The 21,857-nt window shown below is 33.9% G+C and overlaps 1 protein-coding gene across 1 annotated transcript; it reads left to right on the forward strand.

Annotated features, from left to right (window-relative positions):
- Window positions 1–13,622: 13,622 nt before the first annotated feature.
- Window positions 13,623–21,844, forward strand: LOC125804016 (uncharacterized). The gene is made up of 4 exons (XM_049483116.1): window positions 13,623–13,761; window positions 20,568–20,918; window positions 20,996–21,346; window positions 21,840–21,844. Exons 1-4 carry the CDS (start codon window positions 13,623–13,625, stop codon window positions 21,842–21,844), a joined length of 846 nt encoding a protein of 281 aa, XP_049339073.1.
- The last annotated feature ends 13 nt before the right edge of the window (window positions 21,845–21,857 follow it).

A 21,857-nucleotide genomic window follows, 5' to 3' on the forward strand; every position in this document is an offset into this window, starting at 1 on the left:
TTCTGTTTATAGTTTAGTAAGGCTGTCTTAAAACGCAAGGGATACTGAACCTTTTTTTTAATTCCAAAACTTGACAGGTGTGGTTTAGAGCTAAAATGATGGCAGAGTTGTGGGTTCTCTACCCACGTTCAAAAAGCTACTAATGGGTCCTTAAGCAATGTTCAGTTCATTACCCACCAAGTGTGGTAACATTTATGTTAATCATTTCATTTAATATTTCTATTTATTTAATTAAATTTGCCATGTAACTCTTTTTTATGTACTTCAATTCTAAGCATTTCTAAGGCAAGTACAGCTGCTATTTCCTGGTGCTGCCAGTAGATGGCAGTGGAGCGCTGGCTATGCTGGGACTAGCGGTGACTAGCTGTAGTAGCTTTGAATTCCCCTCTCAGACCAGAGAGGCATTCATGAAAGCAAATAATGGTTTCTGTCTCTGCTTTTAAACCTTCTGTGCTTAAAATGCACCAGAATCACGTTAAACCAGTTAATAAATCTAACTAGTCCATGTTTAGACACCTATGTTGGGCTGTGAATTGAATAAATGTTTAGTTTTTGGTAGAAATTAAGAAACAAATCTGGATGAGGGGGAAATGCCAGATGTATTGGGTGTAGTTTTAGTTAATTCTGTTCCAGGTATGTTAAAACATCTTAAAAATGAGATGTTCTAAGCTGTTGTGAGAGAGATTTGCAGGTATATTTTGTCGATTTAATTGCATATAATGTTTTCAGAAAATGGCTTTTCTAAGTGAGGTGTACTAACAGTATTAGCAGTTAGCAGCTTTAGCATTTGTTTTGCTTGTCTCCCTGTTCAGTTCAATGTAAACTGTATGTACAGTTAATATAGAAGCTAGAGGGTGTTAGAATAAAGAGAGAGAGAGAGAGAGAGAGAGAGAGAGAGAGAGAGAGAGAGAGGTGGAAAAAAGAGACCACTTCAAAATTATTAATTTCTTTGATTTTCATCTGATCACAAAGCCATCAAACCAAGCTGAAATGTTTGACTTTTTGCACCAGAGGTGGCATAAAGTTATCCAAAATCAGTATTTGAGGTCTGTAAGCTCTGTATCTTTTTTTGTTATTTCAGCCATTTATCATTTTCGGCAAATAAATGCTCTGAATGACAATATTTTTATTTGACAATTGGGAGAAATGTGATCCGTAGTTTACAGAGTAAAACAACAATGTTAATTTTACTCAGACATATACCCATAAATAACAAAATCAGAGAAACTGATTCAGAAACTGTAATGGTCTCTTAATTGTTTCCAGAGTTGTATGTATATATATATATATGCTATTATATATGATTATTATCATATATAAAATTATCATTTTGGTTATTGTGACCAAAAATGACTAAATTACTTAAGTATACATACAAAAAAAATTATATATCTCTATATATATATATATATATATATATATATATATATATATATATATATATATATATATATATATATATATATATATATAGTCGACTTAGAATGGTTAACCTAAAATAACATTTTATTTAAGTACATTCCTAAAGTTGGATTTATCCAGGTTATGTAACAGACAAACATATCATAAATAATATTTTAATTAAGAACTCTCACATAAAGAACATTGTCATATTTTTAAATTCATCTTTGACCCGGAAATAATTCTATTAGGAAACTTAGGATCTCTTAGGATTGATTTGCGAGTCAATTCGCAAAGTACGCAAATTATTCCGTCCACAGTCTATACTTTCAGTTGAACTTGCGGATGGCAATTATTAGAATACACTTCTATACACAAAAATAGAAACTACCTCATATTTTAAATATTCCATTATCATAAAAACAGTAGAATTGTTTGGCGTCCAAACATTAAATAACAACATCAGTGGTGGTGGATTTTATTATTTGGTGTTACTGTGGAAATTTGACCTGGGCGTACACTTCAGTGTCTTTAAGCTTCTTCTGTCTTCTAGCTCCTCTGGATGTTGGAGGTTTATTGGTAAAACTTAAAGCTGCGTAGTTCAAACCTTCATCATCACACACATCCTGTAACAACAGAAACATAATATGCTTTTTTTTATGTTTTTTGTAGTTAGTAACTTTAAGATTTTTTTTAAAATGGACATATTATTTCAACTAACACTTACAAAATGTAATACTATTATTACTACTCCTACTACTACAACTACTACTACTACTACTAATAATAATAATATTTTTTGTGTTTATCTTCCTTTCTCTTTTTCTGCTGTATTCTTTACAGGTAATGTTGACTAAAGGAGCGATTTTGATTAGACTGGCTAAACCCCAGTGCAGCGTTCCTTCAGTCAACATGACAAAATACCAGATAAACTTAAGCCATAATGCTTGCATTTTCAATTAGTAAATTTAAAAAATGTTAAATATTACAGTGTTTATAGTCTCTGTCAATTAATATAAAATAAAATACTCACCTGCTTTACTTGAAGTACTTGAGCTTCACCAGCATCTTTGCCAAAACAACAAATAAATAATTTTTCATTAATAAAAAATAAACACCACATTCAGTAACAATAGAAACTAGACAATAACATCAATCTCAGAGGTAAAACCTACCTTTATGACGACTGATGCGTAATTTTCTACACGTAAATAAAATCACAGCCAATGAGAGGATGTTTGACACTGCTAAAACTATCACAGCCATGACCAAAAGACTGTACTCTGAAATAAGCAAAATGACAGATTTCAATAAATGAAAAAAAGTAATTAATGAATATGATACAAAATCATAATCCAAAATAAAGAATGTTTGTTTTTTATATATAATTTTTTTCAGGGTTGCAAAACAAATAGAAAAAAATGCTGCAAAAACATCCGCCTTATAGCACAAGAAAGATAAAGAATTTTAATATTTTTTTAAATAAAAATTTCAATTAAGGTTTTCTTAGATTTTAGTTAAAGTACATTTAATACATTGAGACAGTTTTAATTTGAATTTCATCTATCACTCTATTTGGATGGTCCAATAGTGATGCCTCATAGACGCTGAACTAACATTCCAATTAACCCTCCTGTTATGTTATGAAATTTAAAAAACGAAAAAAAAAGAAACAGTTAAAAGTATTTTTTCAGTATAAAACTTCTTCTGCTTGCCTTAATTAGTGTAAACAACATATAATATGAAAATGGTTCATCTCAAATATTTGCAACCATCCCCTGCAAAAACTAAACCTAAAACAAATTTGCAATGTTATGTTTCAATGTTATGTAAAACTACTGTTTTATATGTAGGTCTTTCAAAAGTAATAAAGTAGGGAAACATTAAAAAAAGCTTGAACTTTTTTTTGAAAAACAAGTGAATTATCCTAATTGAACCATTACCTGTTAGTAAGAAATCTATTGCACTAAATATTAATTATATTAATAATAATATTCAAAGATTCAATATTCAAAGAGTTTATTGTCATGTGCACTGTAAGAAACAAGTTTCCTCGTACAATGAAATTCTTTCTTTGCTCCTTGCCAAGTATGCAGCATAAACACAGAAGTAGAAAATATACAATAAAGAAAGAAATGAACTAACTAAATATAAATATTTAATTGGTGTTAAATTTACATCCAGGATGGAAATATATACATGAAAAGAGTAATGTGTTATGGATATTATTTACAAGTAAGTACATGTTATCTACAGCAGTGGAATATGAAAAAGTGCAAAAAGTTCAGTAGTGCAATTATAAAATTGCAGTAAAGTAAGCAATGGAGTAAGTATTGAAGTAGTCACACTGCTTGTTAGGATTTGTTTCAGATATCTTTTGGATAGTTAAATATGTGACGGGTCCATATGACCCGGGAACACCAATGCTGTTTCTGAGAAATAAACATAATAGGAAGGTTAATCTCTATTAAACGCAACTTAACTCTAAGTTGAATGTAAATTATTGTCTTTAGAACCTAACCCTAACTCTATGTCTAACCTCAACCATAAATGAACCTTACAGTCTAACTCAAACCCAAACCATAAGCTAAAGCTAATATCTAAGCCTAAACCTAGCCTTAAATTTATATAATTAGATTTAGAGTTAGAGTTGGGTTTAGAGTTACAGTACATTCAATAGAGAATGATTTAATTTCAGCTTAGAGCTCAGTTTTTAATTCAATAGACATGCAGTTTGGGCATCTATAAAGGACCATCCAAATAAAGGATACCAAATTATAAATATCTGATCTTACCTCTAAACTCCAGTTTAGTTCCATTCCCAAACAGTATCTCTCCACATGCAGCTACAGCACAGTAGTAAGTTCCAGCATCAGAGAGGCTGAGGTTGTTCTTGGGGAGTTTGTAGATACAGCTCTGTGTAGGAGAAACAGTCTCAGAACTCCTCGTACACGGACTGCTGGAGTCTCCATGAGTGAAGATGATTCCTGGATCAGATTCTCCTGATCCGTGTCTGAACCAGTACACACTGTGATCTCCTGCAGAGTTATCTGTGAGTATTGAACACTGCAGAGTTGTATCTCCTCCCAGTTGAGCTGGATCTGATACGGGAGGCTGGAGAACAGTGTATAGACTTAAAGGTGGACCTGAAGAGTGAGAGAGATGATTGTACTTTCCAGTAGACAGATGTATGGAATTTGCAGTGTAATAAATTGAGTACCTACCTTTGAGCACTACAATGGTCCAGTCTGCTAAGGCGTGCTCTGTATTATATGTGACTGAGCAGAAGTACGTAGCTGAATCAGATGGTTCTGCACTTGAGATGCCCAGAATAAAACTGTTCTTCACTCTTAAAGCAATTAAACGGTCTTGCTTATAAAAATCATTATGATATTTAATTGGTTTGGAGTGATGAGCCGAGGCAATGAGGAGAGGCTTTTCTCCTGGAGTCTGTTTAAACCAGGCTGTAGATGATTCTTCAGAGGATGAGAACGAGCAGTTTAGACTGAGATTTTCTCCATCCTGAATTACGTTTAGTCCATTCTGAGAAACAGTGTCAATCTTTGTCGAGCCACCTAAAAAAAAAGAGGAAAACATGTTATCTAAAATTACACAAAAAAACTAAAATTATATATTAAAGAAGTTTTTAATATTAAAAATAGATATAGTTACCAAATGCTGTTGTGAGCAAAAAAAATACACAAAACCGAATCATTATTAAACTCAGTAAGTGACGTTTCTCCTGAAAAATAAAATAAAATAAAAAAGTATACAGACACTATAATACATCAAGTATATAATATACTGTTAAAAATCCCATCAATTAACCTGATTACCTTTTGTGGAAGACAGCTTGAAGGATGATGTTAAACTTGATCTCAATGCACATCTTTTTGCTCTGTTTTTTGAAACCTCTACAAGAGCAGCTTTATACCCCCGTGCTGACAGCTGATTGGTTCCTATGAAAAGAGGTCAAAGAAGTCACCAACGCCTCTTTCAGATCAATGAGTGGCTACAGTAGAATAAATGTAGATTTTCATGTGGTATTATATGTTGAATTCATGTATGTTAGAGATATATATTAAGTTAAAATATTATTATTATTATTATTATTCTTTTAAGTGAGTAAGTGATGGTCTAGCCCCATAAGGCATTGCGGTCTCTCTCTAATGCTTTCTGTTGTAGTTATTATTGTATTTACTGTTGTAATGTTCTTAGTAGCTGTTGATGAGTTTGTTGTTATTAAAGCATTATTACATAGTTCACTGTGCTGTAGTTCATTATCACCAGTAATCTGTTCAGCCTTAATAGTGTGACTGCCCTTGTGAACAGGAAGTACACTTAAGAACATTAAAAGCATGTTCAACTTAAGTAAAGAATACTAAAATTGCATTTTCTACTTAATACACTGAATAAACTTTCTCTGTATTTCCATAAAATGTATTTTTAAGCAATATGATTTAAATAATACGTCATGTGAAAATAGAAACTATATACAGTAGTGGCATTAAATTAAGCAATAATACATGAGAGGAAGTATTTTTGCTTGGAAGCATTGAAAGGGAGTTTAATCGGCCTGCAGCCTCGTGCCTATGACTGCAACACAGCAGTGCCAATATTATACGTTATAGCACAAATCTCCAGTGTATTATTGCAATAATCCCACAGTTTCATTATCACTGTGTATTAAAAGATTTAGAGTCAAAGAGGACTAGAAAATCTGATCTGTTTGTCCATAAAAACTCTGCAAGTTAAAATAGTTCCATTGCTGCTCTGTTTGCAGCTGCGATGTTTGGTTTGTAAGCGCTGCATTATTGCTAGGTTGCCTGTATGTGGCGAAGTAATACACAGAGAGCTTCGATTACAGTAAGTTACTGGCTGATAAAAAGCTCATAAAAGCTTCTCAGCTAATAACATTGCAGGGTCAGAACTAACTGTGGTATGATAGTTCTTGTAGTGAACTTTAGTGTAGTTTTATTTCCCATTGTCATTAAGCTGTAAACAATATGTGCATCAATATGCAAAGTAGTACATTTACAATATACTTTAAGTGTATTAAAAATGATGTTTAAAATACACACACCTAAATCTACTTTAGTTCATAGAAGATATATGAAAGAATTACTCAAACGCACAACCTAATCATTTTGTTTTATTTAAATATAGTTTAATTACAATTTAAATATAGGCTACTTAAGTTGCCATGGCGTAGCGCAGCAGAGCGTGGAGCAGCGGGCGACATTCGTTTTAAAAAATCAGGTCAGATCAAGTGCAGTTCAAACAGCAAAGCAATGGTAAAACACACACTATAGCCACCATCTTTACTATTATTTAACCAAGAGAAAATCAGGCAAAATGCGCTGTGCCCATCTCATTTTCACAGCACAGAGCTGAGTTCAGAGCGAGGCTACGAATATAATATAAATTAAGTTCAGTTAAATAAACCTAATATGAGTAAGGATATGTAAAGTTAATAAAATATTGTCAAATATAAAGATAGGTTGAGGTTTCGGTGAGCTGTTTCCGTGATTTTAAACTGAAACTAATGTCAGTTATTCTGCAGACTATCAGAATTGTCAGCTTGTGATTTTTTTAAAATTATTTTTTAATGAGTTTATATTTTATTTTAAACCGACATTTATTATAGATGAATCAAATGTATACGTAAAATATTTATTTTTATTTGTTTTATTTATTTTTATTTATTTATCAATTCGTTTTTTATTATGTTTTTATTTTGATTCCCATGTTCTTCTTATTCCTATTATTATTTCTTATTATTCTTATCATTTTATTAAAATTTTACTATTATCTTATTTTCTTCATTTTATATTTTATAAATTCTTTACTTTTTATGTTACAATTTTTTCTATGTTCTTTTTAAAAAATATTTTACGTATATATTTGATTCATCTATAATAAATGTCGGTTTAAAATTTATATTTATGGCATTTTAAATGAGGGTCATTGCTGTTCCCTTAAATGAGCTGCTGGCACAGCATGAAGGCACGGGTCAGTATCCTCTGCTGAGATGCACAAAGCGCAGCGCTCTCTCACGATACAAAAGATACAGGACACGCGCTTAAATCCAGCGGCGCAAAGCGTGATTAACTAGTACGCCATAGATCACTAACATAGGGCCCAGAGACTGAAACTGTCTTTATACCTATCAGCAAAATTTGCTGCTAATTCCATTCCACCAAGAACTGTATACTGTATACCTCAGTAGATACTGTGATCATGTATGCCCTATATTTTATAGTTATAGTGAAGTACAAAAAGTAATAGAAGTTAAAGGTAAAAACATTTTTAGATAGGGCCTAAAATAGGTCAAAGGGAAATAATGGGATAGAGAAGTGAAGGAGAGGAAGAAGGAAATGAGGTTAGAGTAGTTAGTGTGTTAGAGGTGTTAGGAGAGTAAGTGCTCTTTGAAGAGCTCTGTCTTCAGGAGTTTATTAAAGATAGTGACAGATTCTCCTGATCAGGTAGTGGAAGGTAGTTTGTTCCACCATTGGGGAACTCTGTATGAGAACAGTCTGGATTGCTTTGTGTCTCCACACCTTTCCTTCACCACATACATTAAGATTTTACTGTGTTGGTGTTGCAATGTCCTGTCTTTTAAATTGTCTCTTGTGTGCTGTATGTATTGTATTCATTGTATTATTTTAGTTCTGTGTTACAAAATTTGTTGCATGTTTGAACCATGTTGTCATCATTGTACTTCGTTGTTTGTTCCATGTTGCACTGTGTTGGTTCTGGAGGGACGTAATTCCGTTGCACTGTGTACCTGTACTCAGATGAAATGATAATATAAGCCTCTTGGCTTGATTCGTTATGCCTGAGTTTAGTGGGTAATCAGTTTTAATCAGAGCCAAGACTGTTGTGTAATAGTTTTAGGATTTTGGAATTTACTGTTTTAATGATCTGTTTTTGGATATGCAGTATATTCTTTTTAATGAACAGTGTTTAACTTTATAATTATCAACTCTGCCAATATAAACACTGTTTTTCATACTATGCGCCTGTTGGAGAGAAAAAAAGGTGAGAAAAATTGCTGTGCATGTAGTTTCCTGTCGGGGGCAGAAGAATGCCAAATGACAAGCGACAGAGAAAAAACGGTGATAATAAGATTATATCTATACCCTTTTAGCATTAAATTAAATGTATTTTATTAAAATTTAAAGTGATAGACCAGGGGTGTCAAACTCATTTTGGCCGAGGGCCACATTGGCATATTGGCTGTCCTCCGAGGGCCAGATGTAACTTATAAATGTAATAAAATGTAACCAAATGTAATATATGTAAATGAATGTAATTACTCCTTAATGTTAAATAACTCTCAATATATTATTTATTCAATCAAATATTACAGTTGCATGGAAAAAATGTTTGCTTGTTGCTCTATTAACATAAATCCTTTTAATTTGTTATGTCATGAAATCCAAAAACTCCATCAATCAAGAACCAAACTATTCAAGTGAATAGAAATGACATCAAGTTATATTAACTTTGAAATTATTAACTGAAATATGGCTTAATAAATATAAAATCAAAAATTGTGAGCTGTTAAGAACATAGCATTTCCTCAGATTTAGCAGTTCCTCATCCAACCACTAGTGGGAGCTGCAGCAGCAGCACCACAAGTCCGCAGTCTTTACTGAGTCAGAGCTACAGCCCAGCCACGGGCTACAGGGCTCAGCTCAGCCAGTCTGGAGCGTTTTTAAAATTTTTAAGTTCTTCTGTGTATGAAATAAAGATTTTTGTAACCGAATAATACAGCTCTCTACAGTTCATCTTTCAGCCCAATCAGCTAACAGCAGCCGTTTAGAGCATGAGTCACTGCTGGGATTACATTATAAACAGGTCAGTTATCGCGCTGCTAACCTCAGGATGTTTATAACTACGGAGTTTAGAACACACCACGGCTGCAAGGTTAGACTGTTGAAGGCTACTGAAGACTATTAAAGGCTATTGGAGGTTATTGAAAGGGTTATTGAGGGCAGAAATTAGTAAAGGCTGGTTAGATAAGTGATTCACGTCCTCGTACTTTGCTGCGGTGAAACTGCGACTAGCGCTGTCCCAGTGATGTTTATTAACGTCATTAAAACAGATTTTGTCAGCTATTGTCTTATAAATATTTACACAGAACTTATATCTCTCCTAAAAAGCGTTTATTTTGGTCAGTAACACTCTTCGTAACACAAAAGGCATACCGGTCTTTCGCCTTGAAGCACAGCCGTCCGTCTGCATCAACTTCTCTTTTTCTGGACATTATGGGATAAACATTTATATGTCTCAATTCCACCCGCGAAGTTACACCTTCCCTCCGGCAGGGTTTCCACATCAATGACTACACTGCCGTGTAGTGGCAGTAAGCCGTAACTTTGCGGGTAATACAATCGACAAGCATTGTGGGAAATGTATTTTTTGGTCAAAGAACGCTTCTGACTTATTTATTATAGACACTAAGATCTTACAAGCTCTCGCGGGCCACATAAAAAGACGTGGCGGGCCACATTTGGCCCGCGGGCCTTGTGTTTGACACATGTGTGATAGACCAACACAAAGTAGCAGTGGAGTGAAGTGGAAAGAAATTGATACATGTTTTTTTTTATTTTATTCAAATAAAAATGTAATCAACTTTCATATATCAATAGTTTTGCAATACTATGTAATTACAGCTGCAAGTCTTTGGGGGTAAGTTTTGAGCTTCTAGAGACTGAGATTTATGGCCATTCTTTTCAACCAGAACAGAGAGCGTCTGTGAACAGCAATTTTCATGTCTTGCCTTGGGCACATCCAGGAGAGTGACCCCTGGAGATCCATACAGAATAAAAATAAAAATGGTTCACTTTTTACATACAGAACACAAATGGGAAGAAACATTGAAAAAAAAATACTTTAAAGCATCACTAAATACAATACAGTGGAAAGAAAATCATAACAATAAGTAAGAAAAAAACTACAGTTCTTAAACAGTATTCCAAATTCTAGTGAAAATAAACCAACAACACATGCTCAAAAGGTTCTGTTAGACTAAGGATATTGATACTAACAGTCTGTTCACAGGAAACGCTGATTTTTTTCGAGCTGGAAATACAGACACCATTTTGACTGTTTTGTATCAGCTAAAGATGACTATATCAAGGTTGGCTGTTCACTCGCTCGCTGGTGACACAGTGCAAACTAGCTTCAAAACACAACGTCAAATCTGAAGAAACGTTTGGAGTCGCAACGATTGTTGAGATGGCAGATGATCAATAATCAGTAATCAGATTACTTTTTTCAAAATAACTTGAAGTCATATATTATCCAGCACTGGATATCTTTACAATTCTAATTCATTGATAAGTTTTATTAGTAATAAATGACATGCGAGTAAACGTCAGGGTCTTTATTCATCTGCTGTGGTTTGATGGTGAAACCCCCTTCTGAAAATGTCAAAACTTCATTACTTGCAACCTACAAAAAAACAAACAAACAAAAAATACAATGGGTCCAAAGTTTTTGGTGGTTAATGGGTTTTTACATTACATTACATTACATTACATTTGGCGGACGCTTTTGTCCAAAGCGACTTACAATAGTCAAGTACAAAAAATACTAGAAGTTGAAGGTAAAAACATCTTTAGATAAATAATGGGACAGAGAAGTGAAGGAGGGGAAGAAGGAAAGGAGGTTAGAAATAGTTAGTTTGTTTTTAGGCAGGGATGCACCAAAATTTTTTCAACCAAAATGATCCCTTCTTAATTTATACCAACTTATGATATTTTCTTTAAAAAAAGAAAGAATATTTTAAATGTTTCATTTTGCTCTTTCAAAAAGAAAGAGAATGTTTTAAATGCTTCATTTTGTTCAATTTTTGTTTCGAGATAGATAGATAGATAGATAGATAGATAGATAGATAGATAGATAGATAGATAGATACAAAAATCGAACAAAATGAAGCATTTAAAACATTCTCTTTGTTTCAGACAATTAGTTGTAATTATTTTAGTGCATACCTACATTTACATAAAAAAATAGGGGTGTCAACGGTAAATCGTTAACGCGCGCTTCATACGGTGTCCAGCAGTAACACTCCGGTTCAGACTTTCAGCTCGGACCCGGTTAGAGTTCTCTCTCTCTCTTACTCATACACGCACACACACACACGCACACACACACACTTTACTGATATTATTTTTAATATTCAAATTAAGTTCGAATTCAGAAATCATTACAACCAATTTTACAGTGCAATTTATCATTCATTCTTTATTCCAGCACCCTGCGTTGATTTTTGTCTCCCCTCAAACATACAAGTATATATTTTTATTTTAACTGACACCACTAATATACATATAATTGCATTTCTTACATTCATTCCTTTATGTACATTTAAATATCCACCATAATAATTTATGTCTGAAGAAAAACAAATGCGATTAATCGCAGTTAATCACAGAATTTTGTTGTGATTAATCGGATTAAATTTGTTAATCGATTGACACAACTATAAAAAACATTCAAGAAGTTCACTGTTAACAAGCTGAGCAAGATTAGGTTCTCTATCTTCAGTGCATTAGAAATAATAAAAAAAATAAATCACCTGCTTTACTTCAAATGCACAAACTGCAGCAGAGCCTAAAAAATAAACAAAAATAAAATCACTTTAACATTCAGTTTTGTGTTTTTCTTAGTAGAAAATTACACTTTTTAAAACATTATTAAGAGTCTCCTACCTTCATAATGACTGCTGTGTAATTTTATGCACAGAATCAAAGCCGTAACCATGGATATGATGGTGGACGATGCCAGAACAAGAATGCTTTGGACCAAAATGCTGTTCTCTATAATAAAATAAAAAAGTATATAGCATAAAAGTATGTAAGTATATTTTTATAATTGAATCAATCTATTTGTGTTTGATGATGATGCAGCACAAAACAGGTGCTCCTAAAACACTAATGACAATTAAAAAAATCTCACATAATCATAAGGAAAAAATTCAGATCATTTATAGTACAGACATAGAGTTTTTATAAATAAAAACTATTTATAACTGAAAGAACTTAGTGAAGAAGTTTTAGCATATTGTGTTACTTTTAATTAAATAAATCATCTATATTTTATATTAATCAATTTTTCGCATGATCAATATATGATCCACTTAATATTTATGATCTCTAGTTAATTATTTTTCATGATTCATATGTAGCTATGGGTTCATTCTTTTTTTCTATTATCTATTGCATTCCAAAAATCCTGTTTTGTCCAGATCATTTTTTTAAACGGGAAAAGCAATTTTTGGACTGGGAGTCTTTTTTTTAACTTATGTTATAATAACACCAGATACAACATAAATCAGAATCTTATTTAACAAAAAAACTTTCAAATTATGTAAAAAAAAAACATTTAATACATTTAATACTAATACTAATAATAATACAATTTTCACAATTTCGTTCCACCTCATGTACCACATGTGATGCGAATGACAATAAAATCTCCTTGAATCCTTGAATAATAATAATAATAATTATAATAACAATAATAATACCTTATGATCAGCACATTTGAAGGCAAATTTAGGACAATTTGAAATTTCTAATTAAACGTTTTTTTTTTTATTATAAATAATTGATTAATGCACAATTGTAAATCGATGATATGTCTTAGACTTATCACATAGATACTCAATGTACATCTGCAAACATATACACACCTCTATAATAGCAGCAAAAATATCTATAAATAAAGTGACTTGTGCAGTTAGAAATATGTAAAGTGTGAAAAAGTAAATAACTAGTACTCAATTTAGCATATGACTCAGAGTTTCCTTAAATTGACCAAGGTTTCAGGAGTTTAACACTCTAATAGCTTGGACTTTGTGTAAGGAAATGATTATTGTGATGAAAAAGTTGTGTATTTTGTAATGTGCTTTAAAAATGATTAATAAAGTTTATTTTAAAAAGCAAATTTTAGTGTTTGAAAGGCAGGTACAACACAAGGACACAATGGCACACAAGGATATAAGAAAAGTATAATAAAATAAAAAAGAAAATGTTTAAATAAAAACAAAATAAGAATATAATGGAAATATTATTTACTTTTTTATAACACATCCATATCCATAATTGCTATACTTTATAAAGTTCATATATTAACTGTTGTTCTGAGAAAAATGTTTGTTGTTACCTATTTAGTTATTTAATTAATTATTTTAAAAAGCTGAAAAAATGATCAACATTACCGACAAACTCTACTTGAGCTCCTTCGCCGGAGATGATCTCTCCACACGCAGCTACAGCACAGTAGTAAGTTCCAGCATCAGAGAGGCTGAGGTTGTTCTTGGGGAGTTTGTAGATACAGCTCTGTGTAGGAGAAACAGTCTCAGAGCTTTTCTTACACTGATCACTCCTGTTTCCATGAGTGAAGATGATTCCTGGATCAGATTCTCCTTAAAAGAGAGTGAGAGAGTGTAATATTTTAAATTTATTTTTCACAGTTATTGTGTGTTGCAAAAGATTTTGTCAAATGAGTTCCTACCTTTGATCACTAGAAGGTTCCAGTCTGATAGAGCATTCTGTGTGTAGTACGAGACAGAGCAGAAGTACGTAGCTGAATCAGAAGGTTCTGCGTTTGAGATGTTCAGAATAAAACTGTTCTTTTGCCTTGATGCAATAAATCGACCACTTTTATCAAAACCATAATGATACACAGCTGATGTGGAGTGATAAGCCGAGGTGATGAGGAGAGGCTTTTCTCCTGGAGTCTGTTTAAACCAGGCTGTAGATGATTCTTCTGGGGAGGAAAACGAACAGCTCAGACTAATATCTCCTCCCTCCTGAATAAAGTTCAGTCCATTCTGAGAAACGATGTTTATCTTTATAGATCCACCTAAAAACAAATCGACAAAAGACAAAAAAACATTTAAATTGTCATTAGATATCATTAGATATTAGCATTAAACTCTAACTAAAAATTACAAAAAAGGGAATAAAACATAAAAACATAGTACCTAATGATGCTGAGAGTAAAATAGTAACACAAAATTGAATCATTGCTTCAGCAAGTGATGTTTTTCCTGAAAAGTCAAAGTCAAAAGAAATTCAGTTACAGTTGAGAAACACTGTAGTTAATAAAAGCTTTTGCACAGAACAACAAACATGAATACAATAATATAAATCTTAATTTTTAATTTAAGTTTAAGTTTACTTACATTATCTGGAGGTTAGTAATGAGATGAGAACTGTTGAGATAATTTCTCTGTGTTACTCTGTTACTTTAAACCTCCACAACAGCAGTTTTATCATTCTGTGCTGGCAGCGGATTGGCTCTCATTACAGGAAGTTAAGTCAGGCCTAGACCACGCACATCAGTGGGCTGAAAACTAGAACTTGATGTGCAAAGGTTGTCACATGTCACATTATCTTAAAATTATTAAATCAGTGAAATTGATTTAAAAAAAGGAGCAGTAAAGTCCCTCCACTGAAAGACAGCGTTATACAGAAGTTTCAGTTTAGTCCTCCAGCACCGAGATTGGAGTAGCATTAGCATTAGCCACTAACCGCTATTTCCCCATGAAACCTAAAACTTAATATGCAAATTACCTGTGCTGGATTACTAACCTTACTTACTTTCACACCAAAATAACTGACCCGAACTGCAATATAAAAAACAATATATGTCACATGTTGTTTTTAAAGCTTAAAATACTTTTATCTGGCAACGCCTGCTGTCTTCAGAGTCTGCCACACACATCATACATGATGTAGATGGTGGAAAACAACCCAAGAATTTGAACCAAATGAACTAAAGACGATGCTAAATGATAAAAAATGTGTTGTTTTTGGTTGCAGTGATTTTAAGTACAGTGGGACACCTGTGAACAAATGGCCCCAAAATATCCAGAAAGTGGACAAAATTAAAGGGGCAGACTGGAAAGAATCGTCCGCATTTTCCATTATCTGTAGTGCTTAATTCACTCCTGATATTAACACAACTATGGGATGTGGAAAGCCGTTGTTGTGCCGAATTCAGCATGCTCCTGAGAGGGGGTGCTTTTCCTGGCGGGGGTGCTGAATTTGGAACAACAACGGACTCGCATATCGACTAGACAGTAAAACTGGTGCTTTTCCAACAATATGAGCACGTAAAGAAGTCAACAAGAGGTGTTTAAAAGTCTCATTCCATTGTTTTTTTTTAATTCATTTTAAAATGTCTAGTTGTAGTCTCTAGTATGATTGAATGACACGTGAGCTGTTTTTTTGTGAAAAAATTGCTCCAGTGTTTCTGTATAGCCTTATTTTATTTCACTGAATTAGTAGTCTCTGAAGAAAGACAGGATATTGGGTCTTGCTCATGAATATTCATACATGCAAACAAAATGTCTCTGATTGGCTTACAGCACTGCAGCAGAGAAGGCAGGCTGCCTTCCCCCACAGTTCATTTGAAGGCATCATCGTTATTATACTATGGCCTAAGTGTCCTACTTTGTCCAGAGCAAGTAGGAATTTGCAGGAATAATAAAGTCTGCATGCACGTGCAGGCATTATGTGCACACATTAGATCCATTTATTGCACTAATTACTGTTTCTGCTTGCCATTGGTGGTGTAGTGAAATACAGGGTAAGATATTTGACTTTGAAATTAAGTGACAGTAAAAAGGCACCCGAAATGTATATATATATATATATAAAAAGATTTAGAAACAAAAAGTGACATTAGAGTCTTTTCACGAAGAATGAGTTCTTTTTTACAAAAAAATAACAATAGGACAGTAGAGTAATCATAAATCATAGTACTTTTACTGTATATACTATAAGGCGCACTATCAATGAGCGTAAAACACACTGGATTATAAGACACATTTTAAGAGACACTGTAAGGAACTTCTAATTCAGCAGGTCTCGCTGCTGGGTGGTGGGGGGGGGGGGTAGCTAACTAAGTTAAGAAAAGCTAAGCTTATGGAACAAAATTGTAATAAAAAAAGACTTTCTCTTGAAGTAAAACGAGCGCAGGGTGTAAATCTACACAGATTTCTCTCCTAAAAACAGTTTATTTTTGTGAGTTTAGTTCCTCCGTTTATTTATAGTAAGCTTAGATACCCGAATTTCTCCAGTACTAGGCTGAAGCATTAGCATCAGCCGCTAACCGCTCCAGCAGTGCTGGTCGGGGTTAGGGGCAGGCTGCAGGCTGATAATACTCCCTTCTGAACGGGGAAATCGTGGTTACCTATGCTAATGCTACTCCAGTCTTGGTGCTGGAGAACTAAACTGAAACTCCTGAATACACTGCTGGGTGGCTTTACTGCTACTTACAAACTGAGTGGTAAAATTCATATATAAGGCACAACAGGCACACTGTCGAATTTTGGGAAAATTAAGTGATTTTACTTGTGCCTTATTGTGCAAAAAATATAGTACTATAGTAATAGTACTTTTGGTACTTCTAAGTACATTTAAAGACAAATACTTTGCACTTTTACTCACGTGGAGTGAAGTTCTAAAGGGAGTGATGTTTTATGTTGAGTGTCTATTTAAACTAAAGGATGTGGTTTTGTACACAACTTCATCCTTCACTTCCTGCTAATTTTATTTGATTGATTAAATAGTTTAAAGACAAACAGATGTTGCAGAACTTTTGCATATTAAGTTCTAGTCTTCAGCCCACTGATGTGAGTGGTCTAGGCCTGACTTAACTTCCTGTAATGAGAGCCAATCCAATCCATTTTTTTCCCCACAAATTCAAGGAATACAGCTTAAAAGACTTTTATTTGGCAACGCCCACTGCAAGGGCGTAGGAGTGGGCTTGATATTGGGGGGGACACATTTGCCAATATGAACCCAAGCCCACCCTATAGTTTCCTAGAACAACATTTGTGGAAATTACTTTAAATTAAAAGTAAATTATTATTAAAAGGTGATTTTACAACCTAAACAGGTTACTCCACGTTACAGTTACTGTTGTTAGAAACAAATATGCATGCAATGTCTGAATTATATACATATAACAAAAATTATCAGTTATCACCTAATATTTAAAATAATATAACAGATTTGGTTATTATTATTATTATTATTATTATTATTATCATTATTATTATTATGTATTGGCATGTCAATTCTGTCATATATTTACATTTTCTCCTGCGCTTTTATTTTTTTTTTCTACTGAGAGCTCTTCTTAAGATGGTGTCCTTTTATGTAAAAGAATGTAACTTTACGTTGCATAGAGATTTTTATAAACATCAGGACATGTGGTCTTACTGTGAACTACAAATGAACAGAAGTCACGTTACAGCAGTATTTCTCAGCCCTGTTCTTACATATTCTACTGCATATTAACACTGTTCTGAATATTCTACAGCTTCCTCTGCTTTAAAGGCATTTAATAAAGTGGTGGTATGATGTGTCTAATACACTGCTGGATATACATGATTAATTTAGGCTCCATAGGGGGCTAAAGGATTTTAACAGGTAAACTCAGTAAATGACTGTTTATTAGCTGATCAGGTGGATCAGGTGGAAAACACAGATTTAGGGCAGTGATCAGAGTTCAGAAACTGCTTTAAACTACAAACATAAAGTACTGTACTAAATCCTGGCTATCCACTACATGCAGCTTCTAGTTAACTAGTTAGTTAAATTCATTTTCGTTCATTATAGCTCACACTAAGTCCTGCAATCCTAAATTAATAAACAGTTTGAAAATGAAATAGTGATTAGCTGATCAGGTACAGGTCAAGTTGAACATTACATATATATATTTTTTTCTTTAACCCTGACTCCCTATCTAATTAATTTAAGTTAAACTAACTCACTAACACAGCTGCAGTTTATTAATCACAGTGGGTTTAAACTGTGTGTTTTGATTCAGAGACGTGTATTTTTAACCAGTTATCAGAAACATATCATCACAGTTTATGTGGTTAGCCTATCGTTACCTTTCTGTTAGAAAAATCTCCGTATATCCAGATCTGTTTTAAAATCAGCTGCTGCTGCTGTGTCCCGATCCCGCTGCTAAATCTCACAGCGAGGGGGCGGGGCTTCCCCAACAGCAAACTGACTCTCCTCCTCCGATTGGTCCGGTCTGTCTCCTCATTAATATTACGGCTGATGTGAGCGAACTGATTTCATTTTTGGGGGGGACAAATCCACCTATTTCTAATATTCCCCCGGTTCCTACGCCTATGGCCCACTGTCTTCGGAGTCTGCCACACACATTATACTTGATGTAGATGGTGGAAAACAACCCAAAAATTTGAACCAGATGATTTCAAGAAAACGCAAAATGACAAATAAATGTGTTGTTTTTGGCTGCAGTGAGTTTAGGTACAGTGGGATACCCATGAACAAAGACCAAAATATCCAGAAAGTGGACAAAATTTGTAAACTTTAAAAGGGCAGACTGGGAAGGACCGTCCGTGCACTGCGTAATCTGTAGTGCTTAATTCACTCCTGAATATTAACACAACTATGGGATGTGGAAAGCCGTTGTGCCAAATTCAGCATTATCCTGAGAGGGGGTACTTCTCCTGGCGGGGTGCTGAATTTGGAAAATTCCTGCAAGTAGGAATTTGCAGGAATAATAAAGTCTGCATGCATGTGCAGGCATTATTTGTACACATTAGATCCACTTATTGCACTAGAATTAGAATTAATTGCAAATAGAATTAAACTGAAATTCCTGAATAACACTGCAGTTTGGCTGGGTGGTTTTACTGCTTCTTACAACCTGACAGGTAAAATTCATACAGAGGGTGCACCAGATTATAAGGCGCACTGACGATTTTTGGGAAAATTAAATTATTTTAAGTGTGCCTTATTGTGCAAAAAAAATATGGTACTTTTTAAAGTGAAGTGATGTTTTATGTTGAGTGTCTCTACTTATGTAGTTGATTTAACGGATTAAGGATAAACAGATGTGACATGTGACCTATGCATGTTAAGTTTTAGTCTTTGGCCCACTGATATAAGTGGTCTAGGCCTGACTTAACTTCCTGTAATGAGAGCCAATCCGCTGACAACACAGAATGATAAAACTGCTGTTGTAGAGATTTAAAGTGTCAGAGTAACACAGAGAAATGATTTCAACAGTTCATCATTAACCTTCAGAAAAAAACGTAAGTACACTCACCTAAATAAACTCTGTATTTTAATGTATTAACTACAAAATACTAAATTAAAAAAATAAAAAGAAAATATATGACGTCCATTATAATGGATGCAGGGTCTGAAAGGGATATGATAATATTTTTAATATGCATGGCTCTTTTATTGCTTTAAGAGAATAAGAATATTTAAGAAAAATAAGTTTTATTCTGGGTATCTCAAGGGCAGAACCATCTGAATAACCTACATACTACTATGCATTGGCATATAATACTGACGAGACTTTTTAAACTTTACTCATTTTCTGCCATCAAAATCTACCATTAAACTTATATCTACACTTACTCTTCTCATTCTACTGCAGCCACGTGTTGATCTGAAAAGGTGGGGTTGGTGCCTTCTTTGACTTTGTTTTATAGGAGCCAATCAGCTTTCAGCACGGGGGTATAAAGCTGCTCTTGTAGAGTTTTCAAAAACAGAGCAAAAAGTTACGCACTGAGATCAAGTTTAACATCATCCTGTCTTTCACAAAAGGTAAGTGATCTCAGGCAAAATAATCAACTTAACTGATTGTTTGAATTGTTTGAAATATACTATATCGTCGCTGTCCTATAAAAAAACACATCTCCATTTTTGTCGATTTTTAGGTTACTACGTAATTTTAGGTTACTACAAACTGTCCCTTAAACTGTGCCAAAATTTCTTGAAGGACGGACCAATAGAAACTCTTTAAAATGACCTGAAATAAACTCTGTTTACATTGAAAGTTTACAAGGTTTTTTCTTTCTCCTGTAAAGTTGCTGTTTTGGAGATAAGTGCTTTTCATAGGACAGCGGCGATATACATTATGTTTTAAAGTGTCTGTATACTGTTTTATTTATTTATTTATTTATTTTTCAGGAGAAACATTGCTTACTGGGTTTAACAATGATTCAGTTTTGTGTAATTGTTTTGCTCACAACAGCTTTAGGTAACTATATCTATTTTTAATATTAAAAACTTCTTTAATATATAATTTTAGTTTTTTTGTATAATTTTAGATAACATGTTTTCCTCTTTTTTTTTTAGGTGGCTCGATAAAGATTGACATTGTTTCTCAGAATGGACTAAACGTAATTCAGGATGGAGAAAATCTCAATCTAAACTGCTCGTTCTCATCCTCTGAAGAATCATCTACAGCCTGGTTTAAACAGACTCCAGGAGAAAAGCCTCTCCTCATTGCCTCGGCTCATCACTCCAACCCAATTAAATATCATAATGATTTTTATGAGCAAGACCGTTTAATTGCTTTAAGAGCAAAGAACAGTTTTATTCTGGGCATCTCAAGTGCAGAACCATCTGATTCAGCTACGTACTTCTGCTCAGTCACGTATAATACAGAGCACGCCTTAGCAGACTGGACCATTGTAGTGCTCAAAGGTACGTTCTCATTTATTACACTGCAAATTCAATATATCTGTCTACTGGAAAGTACAATCATCTCTCTCACTCTTCAGGTTCATCTTCAAGTCTCTACACTGTTCTCCAGCCTCCCGTATCAGATCCAGTCCAACCGGGAGGAGATACAACTCTGCAGTGTTCAATACTCACAGATAACTCTGCAGGAGATCACAGTGTGTACTGGTTCAGACACGGATCAGGAGAATCTGATCCAGGAATCATCTTCACTCATGGAAACAGGAGTGATCAGTGTAAGAAAAGCTCTGAGACTGTTTCTCCTACACAGAGCTGTATCTACAAACTCCCCAAGAACAACCTCAGCCTCTCTGATGCTGGAACTTACTACTGTGCTGTAGCTGCATGTGGACACATCTTCTTTGGAAATGGAACCAAACTGGACTTTGGAGGTAAGAAAATATATTTTTAATGTTTTAAAATAAATACATATATAAGAATAGCTGGTGCAAAATACAGCATGGATAATTCTTCTGTAGTTGTAATAAAACACCTTTTAGAAAAAAAAAGGGTGATGTCGATCAGCACAAGACGTCCGTGAGCTGATGTATTGGAACCGAGTCGCTGCGCTTTCCTTTGAGTGCGCTGTGATGATACTCTGCAATTCTGTATCAGCAGCAGTTCAAAAAGAGTCAGTGGTCCCTGGTGTTGGAGCATTACTAGTGATAGGGGGAGTCCTAATGAGTGTGTTGGGTAATTGGCCTTGTAAACTGTGAAGAAACTGGGATAAAATGAGAGATAAAAATAATAAACAAAAAACTAAAAAAAAAAAACAACGTTATTTTTCCCAAATAAAGACAATTACAGGAATAACTGATACACTGACACTTCTCTATTATTATGTGCGATTATGTTACATTTCTTAAACTTTGCATTTGTGTTTAGGATGACCTGTTTTGTGCT

Source organism: Astyanax mexicanus, chromosome 8 (assembly GCF_023375975.1).
Source record: "Astyanax mexicanus isolate ESR-SI-001 chromosome 8, AstMex3_surface, whole genome shotgun sequence".
NCBI classification, from domain to species: domain Eukaryota; kingdom Metazoa; phylum Chordata; class Actinopteri; order Characiformes; family Acestrorhamphidae; genus Astyanax; species Astyanax mexicanus.

Coding starts and splice junctions, on each gene's coding strand:
- LOC125804016 (XM_049483116.1), top strand. CDS start 13,623: ATGATCAACATTACCGACAAACTCTACTTGAGCTCCTTCGCCGGAGAT. Junction 13,762..20,567: donor GTTTGTAGATACAGCTCTGT/GTAGGAGAAACA, acceptor TTTTTTTTTTAG/GTGGCTCGATAAAGATTGAC. Junction 20,919..20,995: donor GACCATTGTAGTGCTCAAAG/GTACGTTCTCAT, acceptor CTCACTCTTCAG/GTTCATCTTCAAGTCTCTAC.